Source organism: Monodon monoceros, unplaced genomic scaffold (assembly GCF_005190385.1).
Source record: "Monodon monoceros isolate NGI ecotype Baffin Bay Population unplaced genomic scaffold, NGI_Narwhal_1 Super_Scaffold_22, whole genome shotgun sequence".
Lineage (NCBI taxonomy): Eukaryota > Metazoa > Chordata > Mammalia > Artiodactyla > Monodontidae > Monodon > Monodon monoceros.
The window spans coordinates 42,357,497-42,377,671 of NW_021703779.1; the positions used below are offsets into that span (position 1 = coordinate 42,357,497).

General features: G+C 52.6%; 2 protein-coding genes across 7 annotated transcripts in view; one reads left to right on the forward strand and one right to left on the reverse strand.

Annotated features, from left to right (window-relative positions):
• Positions 1 to 698: 698 nt before the first annotated feature.
• On the reverse strand, positions 699 to 9,768 carry SLC38A5 (solute carrier family 38 member 5). Its single transcript, XM_029241486.1, has 16 exons — positions 9,696 to 9,768; positions 8,219 to 8,272; positions 8,064 to 8,139; positions 7,605 to 7,720; positions 7,441 to 7,514; positions 6,792 to 6,884; positions 6,587 to 6,665; positions 4,816 to 4,898; positions 4,446 to 4,504; positions 4,222 to 4,344; positions 3,931 to 4,010; positions 3,168 to 3,268; positions 2,800 to 2,915; positions 1,849 to 1,993; positions 1,652 to 1,755; positions 699 to 1,151 (listed from the first exon to the last, which is right to left on the reverse strand). The coding sequence occupies exons 2-16, from the start codon at positions 8,269 to 8,271 to the stop codon at positions 1,050 to 1,052; spliced, it is 1,404 nt and encodes a 467-aa protein (XP_029097319.1). The 5' UTR covers position 8,272; positions 9,696 to 9,768; the 3' UTR covers positions 699 to 1,049.
• Positions 9,769 to 15,746: 5,978 nt separating this feature from the next.
• Positions 15,747 to 20,175, forward strand: part of FTSJ1 (FtsJ RNA 2'-O-methyltransferase 1) — a 35,071-nt gene continuing 30,642 nt past the window's right edge. For 2 of the 6 annotated variants that reach the window (XR_003796359.1, XR_003796358.1), the window contains exons 1-5: positions 16,247 to 17,744; positions 18,020 to 18,089; positions 18,188 to 18,278; positions 18,617 to 18,695; positions 20,116 to 20,168. Coding sequence is in view for 4 of the 6 variants with exons in the window: in XM_029240439.1 (XP_029096272.1) it covers positions 17,624 to 17,744; positions 18,020 to 18,089; positions 18,188 to 18,278; positions 18,617 to 18,695; positions 20,116 to 20,168 (414 nt within the window). In the remaining 2 variants the exon portion in view is untranslated. The other 4 variants (XM_029240439.1, XM_029240438.1, XM_029240441.1 and 1 more) reach the window with 4 other exon arrangements.

Below are 20,175 nucleotides of genomic sequence, written 5' to 3' on the forward strand. Positions count from 1 at the left end.
CACCACCCTTGGCGTCACAGTCATCACTCATTTTCCTCATAGTGCTCATGATTATCTGTTTTCCTCTCTTCTACTAGATCAGAGATCAGCAATTTTTTCCTGAAAAGGGCCAGATAATAAATAGCTTGGGCTTTGTGAGCCCTATGATCTCTGTTGCAACTCCTCAGCTCTGCTGCTGTAGCACTAAAGAACCATCAACAATGTGTAAATGAACAAGCGTGACTGTGTTTTAATAAAACTTTATTTGCAGACACTGAAATTCAATTTCATATTAATTTTCAAGGGTCACAAATTATTCTTCTTTTTATTTTTTTTCAATCACTTAGAAATGTGCAAACTATCCTTAGCTTGGGGGACATACAAGAAGGCAGTGGGCTGAATTTTGCCTGCAGGCAATAGTTTGCCCTTTCTTGTGTTAGAACATCAACTTCAGGGGTTATTGTCTGCTTGATACATTGCTATATCCCCAGCACCTAGAGCAGTGCCTGGCAGCCAGTAGGCTCTCAAGAGATATTTCCTGAGTGAGCAAGTGAACAGATCTATGAGTTGTGTAGCGAGCTACTGAACTGTGGAGATATGGGTGAACAGATGAGAGCTGGCAGTCCTACTCTTGGGGCCTCAATTTACCCCTGTGTGAACCTAGGAAAGGTACCCCAAGAAGTCCTAGAAAGAGATCAAAAAACTGAAGCCAGAGTTGGAATTCAGCATCTTTATTCTTCCCCTTTAGCTCGAGGGTGATCCTGACAAACAGCTTCTGCCAGGAGGAGGCAGAAAAGACTGGGCTGGGCAGGGGCTCCCCAAGGACCTGGCCTCCCCCTCCTCCCATAGGGCTGGAGTTGGGGTTAGGGCCATGATCCAAGCTTGGCATCCCCTGGGGAGGAAGGGAGAGGACCACTCTTCAGCCTCTGTAGCCCCCTACCTCCAACAGCCATGTTGATGGGAACCAGCCACCTCCACACCCCAGGCAGGAGGGACCCGGGTGAGCAGCCCCATCTTACTCCACGTGCGCAGGCACATGCACACGGGGGCCCAGGAGGAGCAGGGCTTGGTCAGTGTCCAGATACATGGCTCTGGCCTGTGGCCCAGTTGGCAAACATGAAACCTAGACTGATCGCCATGAAGAGGACCCCCAGGATACCAAAACACAGAGCCTGTGGATGTGAGGGAGAAAAGATGGAGCTGGTTGGGTACCTACACCCAAGCTCCTCCAAAGGATGTTCCTCAAGCCCTCCACCCCCTCCAGAGAGTGCCCCATTCATTCATGACCCTCCTTTCCTGCTCCCTCTCCTTCCTTAAAACCAGCGCCTTCCTGTGAATCCTCCTTCCATCTTCCTAGAACCCTTCAGGGAGTACTCTCCCGCATCCTCCTTGAAAACATTCCAACCCTCTTCTAAGAGTGCTCCTTCCATCTGTCTGAAGAATGCTTCCTATAAGCCAGCCCCCTTTTGAGTGCTTCCTGTCTTCTTAGACCCTTCTTGTGCTCTGTCTGCTCAGGCCCTTCCTATGACAATCTCCTTCATTCTTCCAGACCATCTGCCCCCCTCCCCACCAAGCCTTCTCTTGAAAATGTTCCTTCAACTTCTAGCCATCCTGGAGTGCTCCCTCTGCAGAATGCTCCCTCTTTCCCCAGCCCTCCCCCTGGAATGCTCACCTGGATCTTGGGCCACGAGTAGAGGGGCTCCACCTCAGAGGGTACAATGCGGAGGTAGAAGACGCTGGGAAGGATGAAAATGAGGCTGGGGGCTGAGGTGGACCCTGAAGGACAAGCAGGAGGGACAGAATCAATATAAGTTTGGGGTACAAGGCCCATATTAGGTGGGGTCTGGGACTGGGGTTGGGGGTACTGACCGATAACCCCAAAGATATCCCGGATAGTTGGCACGCAGATGACGAGGACATTGACCAAGACAAGGAGGATCAGGGCTATGGCCACATGGCGTGGCCAGCTGAAGGCCTTGCTTGGGAAGAGCAACTGCTGCAGAGCCCGGCGGATCTGTGACCAGAGTAAGGTAGGACACAGGTCAGGGCTCAAGCACTATCTCCCCTTCCATGTAGTCATCTGTCTTTAACATCGCCCTCAGTCTGAGATCCCTGATTTCCCCTCCATCTGACTGTCTCTCCACCCTGTCTGGCCATCCTCCTGTGCTTCCAACTTCTGAATGAGCATCCTGCCTCCCTTCTGTCTGACAACCATGACTCTTCCTTCTGTCTGATCATCCATCTATTCCTCCATTCACTGTCTGAAATCTTGTCCTCCTCCTCTATCCAACTATCTCTGCCTCCTCCTGTCTGACCATCCACTTGTGCTTTCACCCTGAGATCCCTGTCCCTCTCTCTCCATCTGACAACCTCCGTATCTCCCCCCTCTGTCTAGTCATCCCACCTCTCCATCTGAGAGCCTTGTCCCTCCTACACCTCACTACTCCTGCCTCCACCCTTTTTCTGGCCATCCCTATTTCTCCATCCTGAATGTCTATCTGTGCCTCTTCCCTGTCTGACCATTCCTGCCTCCCTCTTCTGTCTAGCCAGACACCTGCGCCTCCTCCCTCCAACTGACTGCCCCTGTCCTCCTGATTCTTTCTGCTTTGCCATCTATGTCCACCTTGTGTCTGCTCATCTATTTTTTCCCTCTCCGTCCATTTGACAACTCTGCCTTCCCCGTCTGTCCGTCCCAACCTCCTCTATCCAAGCATCCATCCACTCCCATCTCCACTGTCCATCCAAACATTCCTGTCTATGCCCTCTACCCGTCCATCCATGTCCCTCCGCTCCATGGGCCCACCCTCGCCCCCAACGCACAGGGAACAGCACGACTGGCACAGTGAGAGTCACCGCAAGCAGCACAGCTAGGCGCACACAGAGGATGAGCAGATCCTGCTGGCTGTACATGTGCAGCATCTCCGCCTCCACGTTGCCTGGGACATGGGACATGGGATACGGGATGTGATTGGAGCACCAGGACCAGTGTCCCAGAAACATATACGTGTGCACGCGCGCGCGCACACACACACACAGACGGTGACAAAATCTCCATGTGTGATGAGTACAGTCCCTTTGGGAGCTGATAGGTCTGAGGGCATGGAGGGAAAGTGCTCAGGTTCCTGCCCAGCAGTCTGCCCAGTCCCCACACCAGCTCCCTACCCAAGCCTGGCCCCAGCCCCACTCACTGTAGAAGGTCAGGTAGCCAAAGGTCGCTGTGAGTGCATACATGCAGAACATGGCCCCAATGGACACGTTGGCCACGGCCTGCATTCTGCGCTTGGAGGGCCTGAGGCATAGAGGTCATAGAAATGTCACGCCCAGACCCCGGACTTGGTCCAGGCCCCTCAAAACCAGCCCCCACCCTCCAGACTCCCCTCCTCCCAGAGCTGATGTTCAGCTAGCACACACTGGGATGCCCATCTCTGCCTCCCCTGTACTAGCCACTCCTCCCTTCTCTGTCCATCCATCTTACCCCATATGACCATCTTTGCCTATCTCTCCGCCCATCTCTGCCTCTCTCTTCCATTAGACTGTCACAGCCTCTCCCTTCATTCTGATCATCCATGCTGTCCCTCTGACTGGTCATCCACAGATCCCCCCATCATATCATCCCTGCCCTCCCTTTGTCCATCCATATCCCTCTCCATCTGACCATCCCCATCTCCAGATCCCATCCACGTATGCCACCCCTCCATCTCATCTTCTCAGCCTCCCCACTTGTCCATTCACACTTGTACTGGATGTTAAAAGAGTAGAATACTTAAGTTCCAATTAGTAAACAGTCACTGCCCTGCATCCCCCAAGGCCTCCTGGCCACCTCAAACCCCTCCCTTGGCACTATCTAGCCACAATCAAGCTACAGCACAAGGACTGTTGTAGGGCTTGTGGCTTATGACTATCACCCCACCTGCTGCCCCATCACACATGCCCACTTGCCTGCCCACTCACCGGCAGAGTTCTGTGTAGATGGGCAGCACCTCAGGGTGGCAGACAAAAGCAAAAGCCATAATGGGCACTGTGTAGAACATCTGGGAGAGTGGCCCAGGTACAAGAGATTAGAGCCTGCAGGGTTCCATCCTCTCCTCCCCATCCCCCCTGCCCCACCACTGCCCTCCATATCAGACACATGGAAGCCCCCAGTGTCTGATACCTGGCTCCACTCTGAGCAGAGTGCACTGTGTGACAGAACCAGAGGACCTGAGTGAGGTGCAAGGCATAGACATATGCCTGCACACCAACCTGTGAGTCAGCTGTGAACATCTGGGCCTCACAGCTTGTGTTGAGGCTTGGGGGGCTCTTCCTCTCCACTTCTGTCTCATTGTGGCCTATAGCACACCCAAGCTGGAACTTCTTATAGATGACCTGGGGGAGGGAGGGTGTGGAAGTGAGGTCATGGGGAAGGCTATGTCCCAATGCCCCAAACTCCCTCCACACTTTTTCATGTCCTTCTCCCTCAGACTCACCGAAATGAGGAAAAATAGCATACAGGTCAGAGAGAGACCACTGGTATATCCCAGGTAGCCTGCAAGGGGCAATATATGGAGCCTCAGAAATCAAGGGACCCCCCCCAGAGCAAATATCAACCCCCACAGGCTGGCCTTCAAGGCCCCCTCACCCCAATTTTGCCACACTTTGCACAAACTTCTACTTCTATCTGGACCACCCCCCCCACCACACACACACGCACTTAGCAAACTCCTATTCATCTGTTAAAAACCCACACCAAACAAGCTCTCCTCTGGTATTCCACAGCCCTTGAAAGTCGAGATTCTTTGAATCTGGCTCCCCTTCTCTAATTCCACCATCCAATGACCAATTCAGGAAGCCTCTTACCCAAGTGTCTCATGAGGGCCAGTGGCAGGATGATTAACACACTGACAATGATGATGAGGAGGTTTCCCTTCAAGAACCAGTCCCTAAGGAGACAGGTAAACATAGTGAGTAGCTGCCTACCAAAGAAAACTGTCAGGCAGACGCTCATAGAGGACAGCTGGACAGAGAGGTTTCTGCATGCAGTCAGGAGAGATGGGCTGACCCCTCAGCTGTGAGAAGTCATCCAGGTGGTTGCAGAGACAAATGGCACAAAGTGATTGATGGAAACAGCCAGACAGATTATCAGACTGTCAGTCACACACAGTCAGAGGGATACAGCTGGAAACACACACACAGCTGGACAAAACTGTGGCATCAGACCTCAGATGGACATACAACCAGATGAGCAAACAATACCCCACATCAGCCAGACTCACATAGTCCAATACAAGGTATCAGACACAGAGAGAGTCATGACCCTGGTATGTCTGATAGGTAGAACACCAGTCTGATGATCTGGTAGGCAGGCAACAATGCAGAATCAGACAAAAAGTCAGAAACACACATGTGTGGTTGTTTGAACAACTCAAGGTTTGTTGAGCACCTGAAAGTGGCAGGGCCGATTTGGCCACACAGTCAAAGATGGAAATAGAGACAGAATCAGCCAGCTGGCCACTCAGTTGGAACCAAGCTCAAAGAAAGAGCAGGATCTGTACAGAGATTGGAGGGAGGTGCCCAGGCAAGATAGTCTGTTAATACAGAATTGGATGAACAACTGCTCATTTATTCAAAAGAATTTTATTAAGTGCTTACTATGCTCCAGGTATTCACACATTCTCTTTCTACCTTAGACACACAGTTACACAGACATGAACCAACAAAGTACCAGTGGTCATATATACAGTGGGAGCTAACCATAATAATTAGACACACCTAGTCACATAGACTGTCAGCTACCTGGATGGTTTCAGGATCAAACCAAAGATCTAACAGTATACACAGAATCAGCTATCATATACAAACAGATGAAAAGTTTCAGCCAGCCGATGGATCCAGAATTAAACAGACAGTCAGCTGGATACATACTCAGAACAACAGGCAAACATACATGGCTAGAACCATAATACAGAAGACATATACAGTTGTAGTTGAGGATCACACACAAACAGCCAGAAAGAATTTGCCAGAACGACGGTCACCAAGTTAAACACAGAAAGTTAAACACAAATCACGTATACTTAGCTGGCACCACGGTACACTGCACACACACGTGCACATACTCTCTTGGAGTCAGTGACCATACACTTATAGCTAGACAGATTCAGCCAGCCTAATGGACCCAGAATCAAACAGAATCCACTGGACAGAGAAAGTCAGAGTAAGCAAATGTCAAACACACATGGTTGGAGCCACAGTATACAGGACACAGCTGTAGTCAGCTAGCATACAGATGGCCAGAGAACCTGCCAGTATAAGAGTCACAGAATCAAACCCACGGACAGAGTTTAGGTCAACTGGATAGGTACAGCCACACAGTCAACATCAGAGTACCCTGCACACACAGAGTCAGCCAGAACAGTCACAAAAATCAACACATGGTCTTACTGGACTCCTACAGCCAGAGCAACAGTCACACATACTACTGGCAACACAACACACAGGAATCGCAGTCTGAACAAACTGGCCTGCCCAGCTGTCTCAAAATGGAAGACCTGGGGGTCAGCTGGTAGCCAGACCTCACGGGCAGAATCAGTGGTCTGTGGGCCAGAGCCAAGGGGTGTTGCACACTCACCCCTCAGGGTCCATGTCCAGGAAAGTGCCGATAACCAGGGGGAGTTCGGATTTGATGATGAACAGGTAACTGGACATGGCTGGTGCAGGTGGGGGGAGGTGTAAGCAGAAGGATCCCTCTCATCTCCCTCCCACCCCAGCCTGGGGAAGCCCACCTCAGCCCACCCTCTTCCCCCAAGCTGACCCCCACCTCCCAGAGTCCTCACCCCCAACATTGTGCAGACAGATGACCGCGGCCACCACTACCTTCCCCGCAGGCCCCAGCGCCCTCTGTCCCAGCTGTTCATAGGCTCGGATGCCTGGAGGGGAGGGGACCAGAAAGGAACAGATTGTGGGTCGAGGAGCCCAGGCCAGGGGTGAGTTGGAGGCCAGAGAGTCTGGGAGCTGGCGAGCTGGGGCTTGGGCTAATTGGGCCTCATTGCTGGGAGCTGGAGGTGAGGGCTAAGCAGTTGGGGTTGGAGCCTGGTAGGTGGATCTGTGGCCAGGGAGAAGGTTGGGGGCCAGATGTGGGTAGTTGGGGTCTTGGGGCAGGATATGGACTGAGGCCATGGCAGGAGTGAAGTCTGAGAGCTGGGGGCTGAGGACCGGCAGTCTCAGGGTTGCGGTGCTGGCTCCCATGGGTACGTGTGCTGGAGACTGAGGGGTGGGGGCTAGAAGTGGCGTGGAGTGGTCTGGGGTAGGGGCTGTGGTTTGATGGCCAGACTGAGGGCTGAGGGCTGGGAACCTGGGAGCCCAGATGAGGTCTGAGGGCCAGGGTGCCGTCTGGGGTCTGGAGCCCAGAGAGCTGAGCATGGTGTCTGGGGTCCTGGGTCCAGGATCTGGGGTCCAAGGTCTAGGTTGAGCTCTGGGTCTCACCTACAACACCAGCACAGGTCAGCAGGAGATGGATGGAGTACGAAGACAGAAGAGCGATGCAGAGCAGCAGGGCCCTGTGGCAGATGGCACTGATCGGACTTGGCCCCCAGGCCTCCCGCCTGCCCACCACACCCCTCCCCCACCCCAGACTGCCTAGGACTCACAAGAAGAAGAGGACCCCTGTGTGGGCCATGGCATAGGCCAGCCCCAGGATGCCGCTGCCCATGATGGCGTTGCTGAGGTTGAACACTGACATTCCAAACGATGTCTTCCCCTCGAACTGCGGGTAAGGGGCAAGGCCCGGGCACACATGGGGAGGGGGACCAGGGAAGGAGACCAGTGCCGGGGCCTGGGAAAGACTAGGGAGGAAGCGACTGGGGCAGAGGAGAAGCCCAGGAAGGGCCATCAGAGGAAGGAAAAGGATTTGAAGAGGAGGAGAGCTGGAAAGGGAAAGGCTAGGTGAGATTTTAGAGGGGAGCAGGTGGAAGTGGAGAAGAACAGGGAAGGGTGGGGCAGCGACCAGAGGCAAAACAGCTGAAGGGAATAACCGGGAAGAGGGAGCAGCAGGGGAGGGGCTGAGCTGGGCAAGGTGCAGCTGGGACAGATCCTGTGGGGTCACTCACATCCATGAACTGGGCTGGCTTCCTCCCAGGAGAAGGACTATGGCTGGGCAGGAAGCCCTCGTGCTCCTGCCTGTAGCTAGAATAGGCAGGGAAATTGAGGCTGATGAGAAGGTAATTCTGATCCCTGACCTCAACCCCTTGGGTCCCCGACTCACTCCACAGCACCCCCAGGGAGGGCTCCGTTCATCTTTGGATCCTGCAGTTCCATCCTGTGGGCAGAGAAATGGGGTGGGGGGTTCAGAGATGGAGCAGGGGGGCTTACAAAGTGGGGAGAATTAGATGAAGGGGGTCGGGGGGGGTCCGATAGTGACAGACAGATAGATATAGAAACAGAGACACAAAGATGAGGTGAGGGGAACAGGAACAGAGGGATTAGAGAGACAGGGAGACAAGTGGAGATAATTGGAGACAAGAGGGAGAGGCCGACAAAGAAAGAGATGGGAGAGAGAGAGAGAGAGGGACTCAGGGGAGAGACGCCAACAGTTACTCACTGAGACATGGAGAAAAAGAGGGCAGCAAGAGGTAGAGGGGTAGAGACAGAGACAGAAAGAGAGAGATACCGACCCCTCAGCAGATGAGATGGCCATTTGGAGCTGGGATAGCCTCTCCTCCCAGACCCCAGACTCACTCTCTCTTGCTATCTGTCTCTTCCCTGCCCCGGTCCCCCGCGCACCCCCCTCTTCCCTCCCCCCTCACCGAGTGGTCATGCCTCTCACTCCTTACAGGGACACGTGTCCGCCTGACTGCCCCACCCCTCCTAACGCCCCCTACCCCCTCCTCCCCGCCTGGGCCACCAGCCTGAGCCCAGAGCTGATGCAACCTGTTGGAGGGGCTGAGGATGCGAGGCGGGCTCAGCGACCCCAGCCCCCCACACCCTGGACGCGGCAAACTGCTCTCTGCCACAACTCTGAATATTCTCACTGGAGGCCAAAAGCAAATCCCCTCCAGGGATAGAAGTGACCCAGGGACCCTCATTTAATCCCCCTTCTAGGGACTAGAGAGGTATTTTCTGGGGCCCTTGTCAAGTCTTAAACACTCCTATTCCAGTAGAAGTCACTTTAGAGACACTTCCAGACTTGAGATCCTTTCTGGGCTTGGGGTGTCTCAGGAACATGGCCAAGCCCTAATTTCCCCTCCTGAAGAGGAGCTTTCTCTGAGGCAATCATCAAAAGCCCCCTCCCAGGGCCTGATGTGTTGTTTCCTGGGGTGGGGTGTCTCTGCAATCCCCACGCAAGCCTGGAGCCTCCCTCTTCTGGACGGAGTGTCTCTGAAGAAGCCCCCAGCCCTGAACTCACTTCCTGGGAATGCCGTATCTCAGAAACCTCCATTCGAGGTCCCCATCATGACTAAAACTCCCTCCAGGAAACCCCCTACTCAAGCCCTGAATCCCCTTCCTGGGTCGGGGAAGGCTCTCAAGGAGCCCCTTCGTCAGCCATGAGCACCCTCTGGAGCCTCCCACCCACTCCTGAATTCATTTCCTGGGATCAGGGTACCAAAAGGATTCCCCCTCCCATTCAATTCCGCACTAGTGCTAAAAATGCCTCCAGGGAGCCCCTGAGCCCTCTCCCAGGACCCCCATTCGTGCCTTGGGGACTCAGGAGCCCCCCTCGATGGCCAGCACCCCCTCCTCACCTTCCTGCTCCTCTCAGCTCTTGAAGCGGCAGCAACTCAGAACTAGGGCTCTGGGACCCCGCCGGGCGGCAGGGCTCCCGCTCAACCAGACCCTGCCTTCGCCTGCCCTCTGACCAATCAACTCCGCCGGGCTTGCTCGGCGGCTAATCAGCACTGCCCGGGCCCCATCTGGCAGGCGGATTTTTTTTTCCTGTAAAGTTTTAACTTTAATTCAGTTTCCCTCTTCTGGTTCTGGGCAGGGGGAAGTCGGGGGGGGGTGCCTCCCTTCATCTGAACCCACACGGAGGGAAACAGAGGTTTCGGGGGGAGGTGGGGGAGATGGGCTGAAAGATCAAGGGAGAGTAGATCCACTCCTAGAGAGAGGGACAGACAGAACAGACTCAGGGGTCAGACATACAGTGGGACGGGATGGATGGCAGGAGAAGAGGCAGAGATAGGAAGAGAAACAAACCCAAATAGAGACAGGCAGGCAGAAGAAACAGCACAAGGACAGACAACAGGAGGGGACAGAAAGGGTATGAGGGAGTGGTAGACAGGCAGAGGGGCAGTCAGCGAAGAAAGAGACTCAGAAACGGTGGGCAAGGAGAGGCTCTCGCAAGCTCCTGGATGAATGCAGATGGACAGGTGGACACAGCCAGACACATCCCCAAACAGAGATTAGGAACAGACACACTGGCTCAAAGGGACACAGCAAGTCCTGCTGAGGCAGAGGGACACATGGAGGGGCAGATGGCAACAGGCAGAGAAAGTCAGATTCAGGCAGAGGAGCAGACAGACCTGGGGACAGCAGTGGGACAGGTGCAGGGAGAGGCACGGCCAGGCCACCAGAGGCTGACCTCAGACAGACAGCCCAGCCGAGAGAGGACCCTAGATCTTGGGGGGGTCCCCAGAGGGAGGCAGGGAGGGCACTTGTAGTTGGGCGGGGAGTGTGGATACACACTGTCTGCAAACTAGGCACACCCTGAAGTCCTGGACCCCAGCCTAGGCATTGGGTGGAGCCTGTCCACACCCTAACGGAGGAGCCCCACTGTCTGTCTGCCTGTCTCTCTTAAATAGGGGTCTGTCAGTTGACTCCATTCGGGCATGTGACAGGCATGTCTGTCCCAGGCAAAGCATGTGTCTCCCGCAGGAAGTCAGGCGGGGTGGACATGGGGTCCAGGCCCGACTCGACTGGGCTGTTTGTGGCCCAGGTGGACAAGAGGCCTCTGTCCCGGCCCCTCCACCCACCTGCCCGCCCCCCACAGGGAGCACAGAATTCCCGGAAAGGCCAGGGGCTGGCTGGGGCTTCAAAGCTAGCCTGGAGGCTCCCACCCCACTCGCAGTGGGAGGAGGGTGAGGGATGGGGCGTTCACTTCCCCACAGCAGGAGAGAGACTCCTGCACACTCAGGGATCACAGCCCCATCCAGGGGCTTAGAGATGGAGGCAGGCTCGCCATCACCCACAGAGGTACAAACTCACATGCAGACTCCCAGCCACACACAGAGAATATAGGCTGACCAATACGAACACGCGCAGATGGCACATGGAGAGCCCAGGCCATGGGACAGCCACATATAGCCACACAGAGTGACTTAGTCTGATAAGTATCATCACCCACTAAGCCGCACACAGAGATCACAGACGGATGCAGTGATAGGCTCACACTGCTTTACAGCCACTACAGACTCACAGACATCATCACCCATGGACTCACAGCCACACCAAAGAGAACCAACAGGCAAATCACACACAGACTCACAGCCACACACGGAGCCAGAGCACACAGACAAATATGATTCCACAGAGCCGACAACATCATACACAGGCCCAGCATCTCCAACACACGTGATTCCAGGTTCAGATGACCCTGGAGGCCAACATCCAGGTTCAGCCTCTATCATGATACCTCTGTGCATGTGAATTTGTGTATGAACTTGCGACCACATACAGCTCTGGTCACAGAGAGAGAGGCACCCACAGGCAGACACGACTGTACAGACAGAGAAGCCGCAGTTACAGACACATGCACAACTGCATTCAAGCAGATAGGTGCACACAGCCGTGTATACACAGCTATTCACACAAATCAAGTCGGGGAAGACATGCACAGGGAATGCACATGTAGGCGCACAAACTGGAAAAACAGGGGTGCAGAGAGTACACTTACTATCATTACAAAGAGGAAATGCAGAAAATACACCTAAAGCTGCATGAAGAGGAAACAAGGGAACATACACTGGCACCAGAAGAAATGCCCTTAGGGAGCACACACCTATAGCCACTCACCGAGGAGAGATGCAAACATGGTGCCAGAGAAGAAAGACACACAGACATCGGAGACACACACACAGAGGAGAGACAGATAAACACACTTCTCACCCACGAGCATTACAAAGGAGACACATAAGCACCCAGGGAACACACACACACACAGCCCCATATAGATGAATTGCGCAAGCAGATGGGACCAACACACAGTTGTCAAAAAGGAAACACACGAGTTGGATAGGCAGCGATAGACACAAGACACAACCAGGCAAGTAACATAGTAAGACACACGTGGAACTCACATACATGTGTTTGTTGCTGGGAACATGTACAGGTAGCTGAGATACCCTCAGGGTATTCATACACAGGCGCGCGGGCACAAGCCAGCGGGTGCACACACACACACCACTCCACCGTCTATCCCGGCCTACTCCGTGTCTCTCGTCTCTCTCCTCTTCCCCCCTGAGAGCCATTAAACATCTGTGCTTCAGGCCAGCCAGGGAAAGAGACACCTGTCAGCAGAGGCCTTGGCCCAAATGACTAAGGGGCGGGGGGACGGGGACTGGCTAGGCAGGTGTCTAGATTCCAAGAAAAGTTTGAAGTGTCCCATCCAAAGAACTAGTGAAACTTCAACAAAAAACAGATGCCCTCACCCACCACCTCCCAGCAGCAGCTTCCTCCTCTGATCATTGTCCTCCCCTCCAAGGGCCAGCCCTGCCCTCCAACATTGCCCAGCACAAGGCCACCTGGGCACACAGCTGGAGGTCAATGAATGCTACTTATCAAGTGTCATATTATCATCATTATTTTTATTTCTGCCAAGTGAACTCTTCTAGGGGAGGGGCAAACCTTCATCCAGCTCTGCACCCCATAGCTAAGTTTCAGGGCATTGCAAATAGCAGGTGTTCCACATATGCTGGTAGGAGGAAAAACAAAGGGAAAGTGAAATCTGGCTGCAGAGGCAGCCTGCTTTAGAAGGAACAGATGTCTTTAAGCTTGACCGAGGCCTTGAGGCCGTGCCAGGGATAAGAACGCTTTGTTCGTTCATCAAAGTAGGGCCCTTTCTCAGGGTCATTTAAGGCTTTTGTTGGTTCATTAAAGCAGACCCTCGTGGGACGCTTGGGATTCCTATCGAATCTATTAAAAGTCAGTTTAGGATCTTGTCGGTTCTTCTAAGCAGACCCCTGCTTTTCATTAAAACACTACTCAGCGGTCTTCAGGGGAGGGAGACACGGAGCAAAGCAGTTAACAACGCAAGCTTTCCCAGCTCTGCCACTTAGGAGCTGTGCGGCCAGGAGCAAGTTTCGAAACCTCACTGTTTCAGCTTCCCACAGGGCTTACTACTGCCTAACTCAGGGCCATGGGGAAGGTTGAATGAATTAATACAGGTGAAACGCTAAGAACAATGCTTGACATACAGTAATCGCTCAATAACATCTTTGTGAAAGGAATTAATGAACTCTTCTCTGCCAGTGAAGGCATCCCCCCACTGAGCTGGGTTTGGATTCTAATCTCTCCTTTCATGCAGGCTCCCCACGGATAACTCTTCCGTCCCTCAAAGCAGCCCGTAGACGGCAAGGCTTTTTGAGTCAGTGTCTGGTCCCCTGCACCTGGACCACCCCCGTCTTTCCCTCACGTGGTAAGATGCCCTCCAGCACAGGGCCGGCCTGGCAGCTCCCCTCTCCTTGACCTTTTCAGGAGGCTGAGGGGAGGACACCTTTACACTCAGTGGGGTGCTGGGTGGGAGCTGCAGGCGGACACCCCACTTCGGGAAGAGCCTGGGGAGTTCAGAGCCTGGCTCCTGTCCCCCAATCCCCCCAGCCCTGCTGGCGGAAGCAAGTTTCTTTGCAAAAAATTAAACATCCTCTTTGTGAGAGGCAAGAAAACAGGAAGCATCCCACAGGGTGAACATGGGCCCCCAATGCCTGGCACCCCCTCCTCTCTGTGGAGCAGCGCCTGGTGGCTTGAACCCTTGCTTTCTCACACTTGCTCACCTCTGCAGGGGAGCCATGTTCCCACCGCCCCCCACAATGCCCTTGAACTCCGCTGAGAAGCTCTGGCTTCCTCCCTGGCTCTCCAGGGTCTCTGCGCGGCTGTCTACACCTCCTCCCAGGGCCCCACATAAATGCAGAGCTCACCACTACGGAAAGAGTGAAGGAACAAAGCAACAAAAGGGTGAATTCAGCAAACATCTATTGAACACCACCTGTGTGCCGGGCCCTATTCTAGGCGCCAGGGAGGCAGCAGTGAACAAAACAACAGAAACCCCTGCCTAGCGAAGCTCAACATTTCTCAGGAATGATGAATCTATCGTTCAGTTGTTTGAATACTCGCCAAGCTCATTCCCACTTCAGGGTCTTTGCACTTGGTGTTCCCTCTGCCTGGAATGCTCTTCCTCCAAATATTCCTAGGGTGTGCTCCCCTTCAGGTCTCAGCTCAAATGTCACCTCGTCAGAAAGCCTTCCCTGAACACACTGTCTAAAATAGCAATTCAATCCCTGTTACTCTCCAATCTTTTCACCCTCCTTTATTATCCTTCATAGCTTTTATCACCACCTGACATAACATATTTATATACTTAATAGTATATTTCATTTAGTAGTTACTTTAGTAAGTAGATATGTATAGATACTAGCAGATTTATATATATATATATCAGCATATACATTTATATAAGATATGTATATTTTATACATAAACTATACAAAAAAGCATAGATATATTTCCACATGACATATTTATATTTATTTGCTAATATATAATTTATATACTAGTAAATATTAGACATCACTATATATTTCTATATCATCACATACGCAGTAAATGGCATATGTTTACACATAGAATATATATATATATATATATATATTCTCCTTTGTCTCCTTTTCCTCATCTGTAAACTGGGGAAAACACAGCTATTATTAAAAATGAAATTATGTACTTATAATTAAATAAATTAGATTTTAAAAGGTGATACTCAAAACTCATCACTTCTTAATTATTATTTTACTACATTTCATTATTTCTATGCTCCTGAGATCATTTATCCCTATTTTAATTGTACTGTAGAAATAATACACAATGGTGCACTAGTGCATCTCTTCCAAGACTCTGTGTTCCGTGACTACACCTTGGTAAGTTGAAATTTGACAAGATGATAGTATGTAAACCATGGAAACTGGTAAATGTTAGAAATCAGGGCTTCCTCTCTCTCTCCACCTAAAGAGCTGATTGTTAACCATTTACCAGCACACCACTGAGAGCACTCAGAAGAGTGCCTGGCACATGGTAAACGCTGTAACAAATGTTTCCATTACTATATTTGCTTGTGCACTGGGTCGAGATGCAGTCTTTTTTGCTAGGTCCGAGTTAAAAGTGTTTGAAGAACACAGAATTACAGTGTGCGGAACTACACCTATTTAATCCTGCCAATGACTCTCTGTGGAGTCTGAACTACTTGTTATCCCCATTTTACAGAAGAAGAAACCGCAGTTCTGAGACGGTAACAGTCAGAAGGCGCTATCAGTTAGCGGAAGTGGGATTTGAAATTGCAGCCGAGCAGCTTCTGCGCGCTCGCGCACTTAATTAACGCACTCTCCTTCCTCTCAAATTCGCTACCCCAGAGGTGATTGCACTTCGCGGCGTGCGAAAAATAAATAGGTGCCGCCCCGCGCGTTGTATCTTGGGAAATGTAGTCCACAGGTTCAAGGAATACTATTGTACAAGAAGGGAGGGGCGGAGAGCACGTCGATTTTCGCCCTGTAACAAAAGAACAAAGTCAGTTCTCGTGCCTCGCGACGTTTCAGCCATGCCGTGCGCGACTTTGGCGCTTTACTCGCCCCCGTTGCATGCTGGGAACGGCAGTTCGCCCGACCGGCTACGTCGGCGCGAGATGGCGGAACTCACGTGGTACGTTCAGGTCTGGTCCCCGCTTGGCGCGAGCTACCGCCTTCCACGATGACAGGCTTTCCACGCTCTGGTTGCCCTTAGGCATGCGCGACAGACATTCGGATCAACTAGAATACAAACTGAAGCCCTACGACTTCTCACCGGTTTGCGCTCTCGCCGAGGCTCCGGCTGCTTGCGGACCGGCCTCCTTCGTTCCGCTTCTCCCCACTCCGAAAGTTTAAGGTAGGCCCTGGGGCGCGGAGGACTTGGGTCCCGGCCAAGACGGTTGAGGCATGCCTGCGCTGTCCCGCCGGTGAGGGAAGGAGGCAAGTTCGCCCTCGGCGCTGCAGCTGCGTAGTCCGGGCAGCTGGCACCAGGTAGGCTCCAGACCCAAGGTTTGTCTGGAGAAGGGGACCACTCATGCGGGATGGTCTGGGGGTAGGCGGGGGGGCGCAGAGGTCCAGATACCGGCGGAGCCGGTCTTGTGGTCCCAGTGGGGACTTGGGCTTTCAGGTAATGATGAGGAGGGACCGGCGGTGTAGCCAGAGAGCTGTTAATGGGTGGGTGTGGAGGTTTGGTGGGCTGCGTGGGTGTAATAGAGGTCTGGTGGGAGTGTTATTGGGGAATCGGTGAGGGCTAAAAGGCGTGTTTTAGTCGATGTGTTCAAGGGGGCCAATGGGATGTGTTCGTTAATTAATGAGGGGATGGTAGAGTGGGCAACTAGAAGATAATGGGAGGTAGGTTGGAGTGTGATCCTTGAGGGACTGATGGAGGTATGATATTCAACGGTGGAGGGAATAATAGAGGCCGGTAAAAGTCATGATCAAGGAACTAATGGGAGTAGTGATCAAAGAAGAGAATGAGAGGCTGAAGGGCTGTTGTAATCAAAAGATTTTAGTGGGTGATGATGGTATGATCATTGAAGAATTAATAGGAGCAGAGTGAGCAAAGAGGGGGTGATAGTAAGCTGTTGGGTGTGATCATCAAGTGATTGTTGGGTGGGGATAAAGGTGGGCAGTGAGGGGAGAATGTGGAACTGATGTATGATTATCAGGGATTAACATGAATGTGTGGTAGTGAAGGGTTACAAGGGGCTAGTGGTGTGATCTATGAAGGATCAGTTGGAGGGCCAGGTTAATGGGGACTGATAAATCATAGTAATTGAGAGCTCGATGGGGGACTAATAGACCATGATTCTCCAGGCATTAATGGGGGGGCCGTGATAAAGATGTAGTAATAAGGGGATTATTGGGGGCCTAATCACTTCAGGGGAGAGAGATTAAGGAGGTGGGGAGTGCAGTGAGGTAGTATGAGGATAATGGGGTGAAAGCAAGGGATTAATGGGGGGCTAGTAGGGCTATATGACTCTAGGGGCAATGAGGAGAGCTGGGAAGACAGTAAGATGTTATTGGGGGTAAGGTGGGCAGAGAAGGGTTGATAGTGGGGTTTAATACGTGGTGTGTGAGTGACAGCAGTGGGAGGTGGACAGGGTCAGTAATGGGTCATCTATGAGATAAGGGTTGGATTTGTGGGATCTTTGGGGGGGATCTGTGGGGTTAGTGATGGAGCCTGAGAGCTCAGTGGTGGGGTCCTTCAGGCTCAGTGAGGTCATTGGGGTTAGTGACTGGGCTCCAGCCTTCCCACCTGTTGAGTGAGCTGTCACATGGGTCAGATGAGCCCGGTTTAGTTTTTGTGGTTCTCGCTGCCCTGCAGAGGTAGGTGATGGCCCACTTACTGATATAGGGCGGCGTCAGCTTACTGTTGGCAGGTCCCTGGGCAAACAGTGCGTGAGATGGGACGGACATCAAAGGATAAGCGGGATGTCTACTACCGCCTAGCCAAGGAGAATGGCTGGCGTGCCCGCAGTGCCTTCAAGCTGCTACAACTTGACGAGGAATTCCAACTCTTCCAAGGTCCCCACTTGGTGGGCGAGTCACGGGGGGATGGGGTGGGCGAAGGGAATAGACAAGTGGGCTAGGTCTACAGAGCTCCCTGTGGTAGGTGGGCTGACTTGGAGGGTCTATGGGGCAGGGGCCAGGCAGGAAGATGGGCAGGTATGCGAAAGGAGCTGGGCATCTAGGCAGCAGATAGATACGGGTGCTCCCCAGGGGAAAGGGGTGAACTTTGTAGGGTCCCAGGTTGGAGAGGTGGGTGCAGCTGACCACTACACCTTCCTGTGTGTGCTCAGGTGTGACGCGGGCAGTTGACCTGTGCGCGGCCCCGGGCAGCTGGAGCCAGGTGCTGAGCCAGAAGATTGGGTGAGTGTGGAGTCCCAGATGGGAGAGTGGGAGGGCAGGTTAGATGGAGGGTGGACCAGGAGTGATAACTGGGCTGACATGGACCATGTTGTCCACAGGGGCCAGGGGTCCGGCCACGTGGTGGCCGTGGACCTTCAGGCAATGGCTCCACTACCAGGTGTGTTACAGATCCAGGGGGATATCACCCAGGTGAGAGCATGGCTTGGGGTGTTGGGGTGTATCCTGGGCAAAGGCCCCCCAACCTGGGGGCTACGGCAAGTGGAAGAGAGAAAGAGAAAGACAGACTGAGAAAGACAGAGATGGAGTAACTGAGAGAACCCAAGAGAGTGTAACAGCAGAGAAACAGAGCCAGCCTGTCATCATCACAGAGAGACAGCAAAAAATGATCCCAGAGATGGAGCCTGGTCTTAGGCAAAGCCTGAGAATTTGGCTGACCCAGGGGCTGCGGGCCAGGGCCAAGGGCAGGTGGGGTTAGAGGGCTGTGGAGGGGGTGCTTTGGGGCCACTCATCCTCCCTCTTTTCCATAGCTGTCCACTGCCAAGGAGATCATCCAGCACTTTGAGGGCTGCCCCGCGGACCTAGTGGTGTGCGACGGGGCTCCTGATGGTAAACAGCAGGGATTGGGAGGCCAGGCGGGGGCCCTGTGTGTGTCCTTCTCTGTATGTCCCGCCTCTGTTGGCTTCTTTTACTGCCTCTCCTCTCCACTGTCAGCTGTTCCTATATCTAGCAACTTCTCCCTACGTCTGTTTCCTATTCTCTGCCTCTGTCTTCTCCCTCCCTGTACCCTACCATTTGGGTTTTGTCCACCCTTTCACCTTCTTATTGCTCATCTCTCTGCAACTGTCCAATTCCATCTTAGTGTTAACTCTTTTTCTTTTTTTATTTTCAGTTAGTTAGCCATCCATCCATTCAGCGCATTTACTGAGCACCTGTTGTGTGTCGGGCACTGTTGTACATGTTGGGAAAATATTTGTGAATAAAATTCTACTAATCTCTGACCTTATAGAGCTGGTGTTCTAGTGGGAGCAGACAGAAGAGAAACAAGTGATTGAGCTATGTAGCCTGTCAAAAGGTGATAGGTACCATGGGGATGTCAATGAAAAGGAGAGGGAAGAGGGGAGTACCTGTAGGAATTTTAAATAAAGTTGGGAAGGCCTCATTGGCTTCAGCACAAAAACCTAAAGGAGTCAAGGGAATGGGCCAGGGGCACGTCTGGAGGAAGAACAATCCAGGTAAAGGAATTGGCCTATGCAAAGGCCCTGAGGTAGGAGGGTGCTTGGCATGTGTGAGGTATAGCGAGATCAGCGTGGCTGGATCGGAGTGAGTGAGCAGGAGAGTTGTAGGAGGTGAGAACAGATCCTTGTGTGGATCTTTCTGGGCCACAGTGGTGACTTTGGCTTCTTCACTGAGATGAGAGCGTGGAGAAAACCATGAGAGGGCTGTGAGCAGAGGAGGGCCGTGCCTGACTTGGGTTGTGACAGGATCCCTCTGGCTGCTGTGAGCGGTGTGAGGGGTGAGACCTGGGGAGGGGAGGCTGCTGCAGTCGTCCAGGTGGAGTTGAGAAGATTTGCTAATGGCTTAAATGTGGGTGTGAGGAGAGAGTGGTGGGTGGGTGTGTGTCAAAGGTAACTCGAAGATTTTTGGCTTGAACAACTGGAAGGATCAGATGAGATGGGAAAGATGATGGGAGGAGCAGGTTTGGACAGCAAGATCGGGAGTTTGTTTTTGGATGTATTGAGTCTGAGATGTTCGTTCTGATCTGAGTCTGGAGTCAAGAGGAACAGTCTGGACTGGAGGTAGAAATCATGATAACAATATTCGCGCCTGAGGTGGTTTTGAGACTAAAAATGAGTGCCTAAGGGTTAGGAGCTCAGAGTACGCATCTAGTTGGCAGATAGTATTTGCGTGCAGAACCTTAGCAGTAAGAGAGCCTAGGAAATGTTTTTAGCTCTCTAACCTCTCTGGGAGGTTAGAACAGGAGCATAGCTAGACTGGAAGGCCCCCTAATGCTGTTCTCTTGATGCAGTAACCGGCCTCCATGATGTTGATGAGTATATGCAGGCCCAGCTCCTCCTAGCCGTGAGTA

Bases quoted from the DNA above. Each gene is read 5' to 3' on its own strand.
- SLC38A5 (XM_029241486.1), bottom strand. From the start codon at position 8,271: ATGGAACTGCAGGATCCAAAGATGAACGGAGCCCTCCCTGGGGGTGCT. The intron at 7,515-7,604 runs GTGAGTCCTAGG...CATCTGCCACAG, and splicing joins ACAGGGGTCCTCTTCTTCTT to GGCCCTGCTGCTCTGCATCG. The intron at 4,011-4,221 runs GTTGGTGTGCAG...CCACTCTCCCAG, and splicing joins TGTTCACAGCTGACTCACAG to ATGTTCTACACAGTGCCCAT.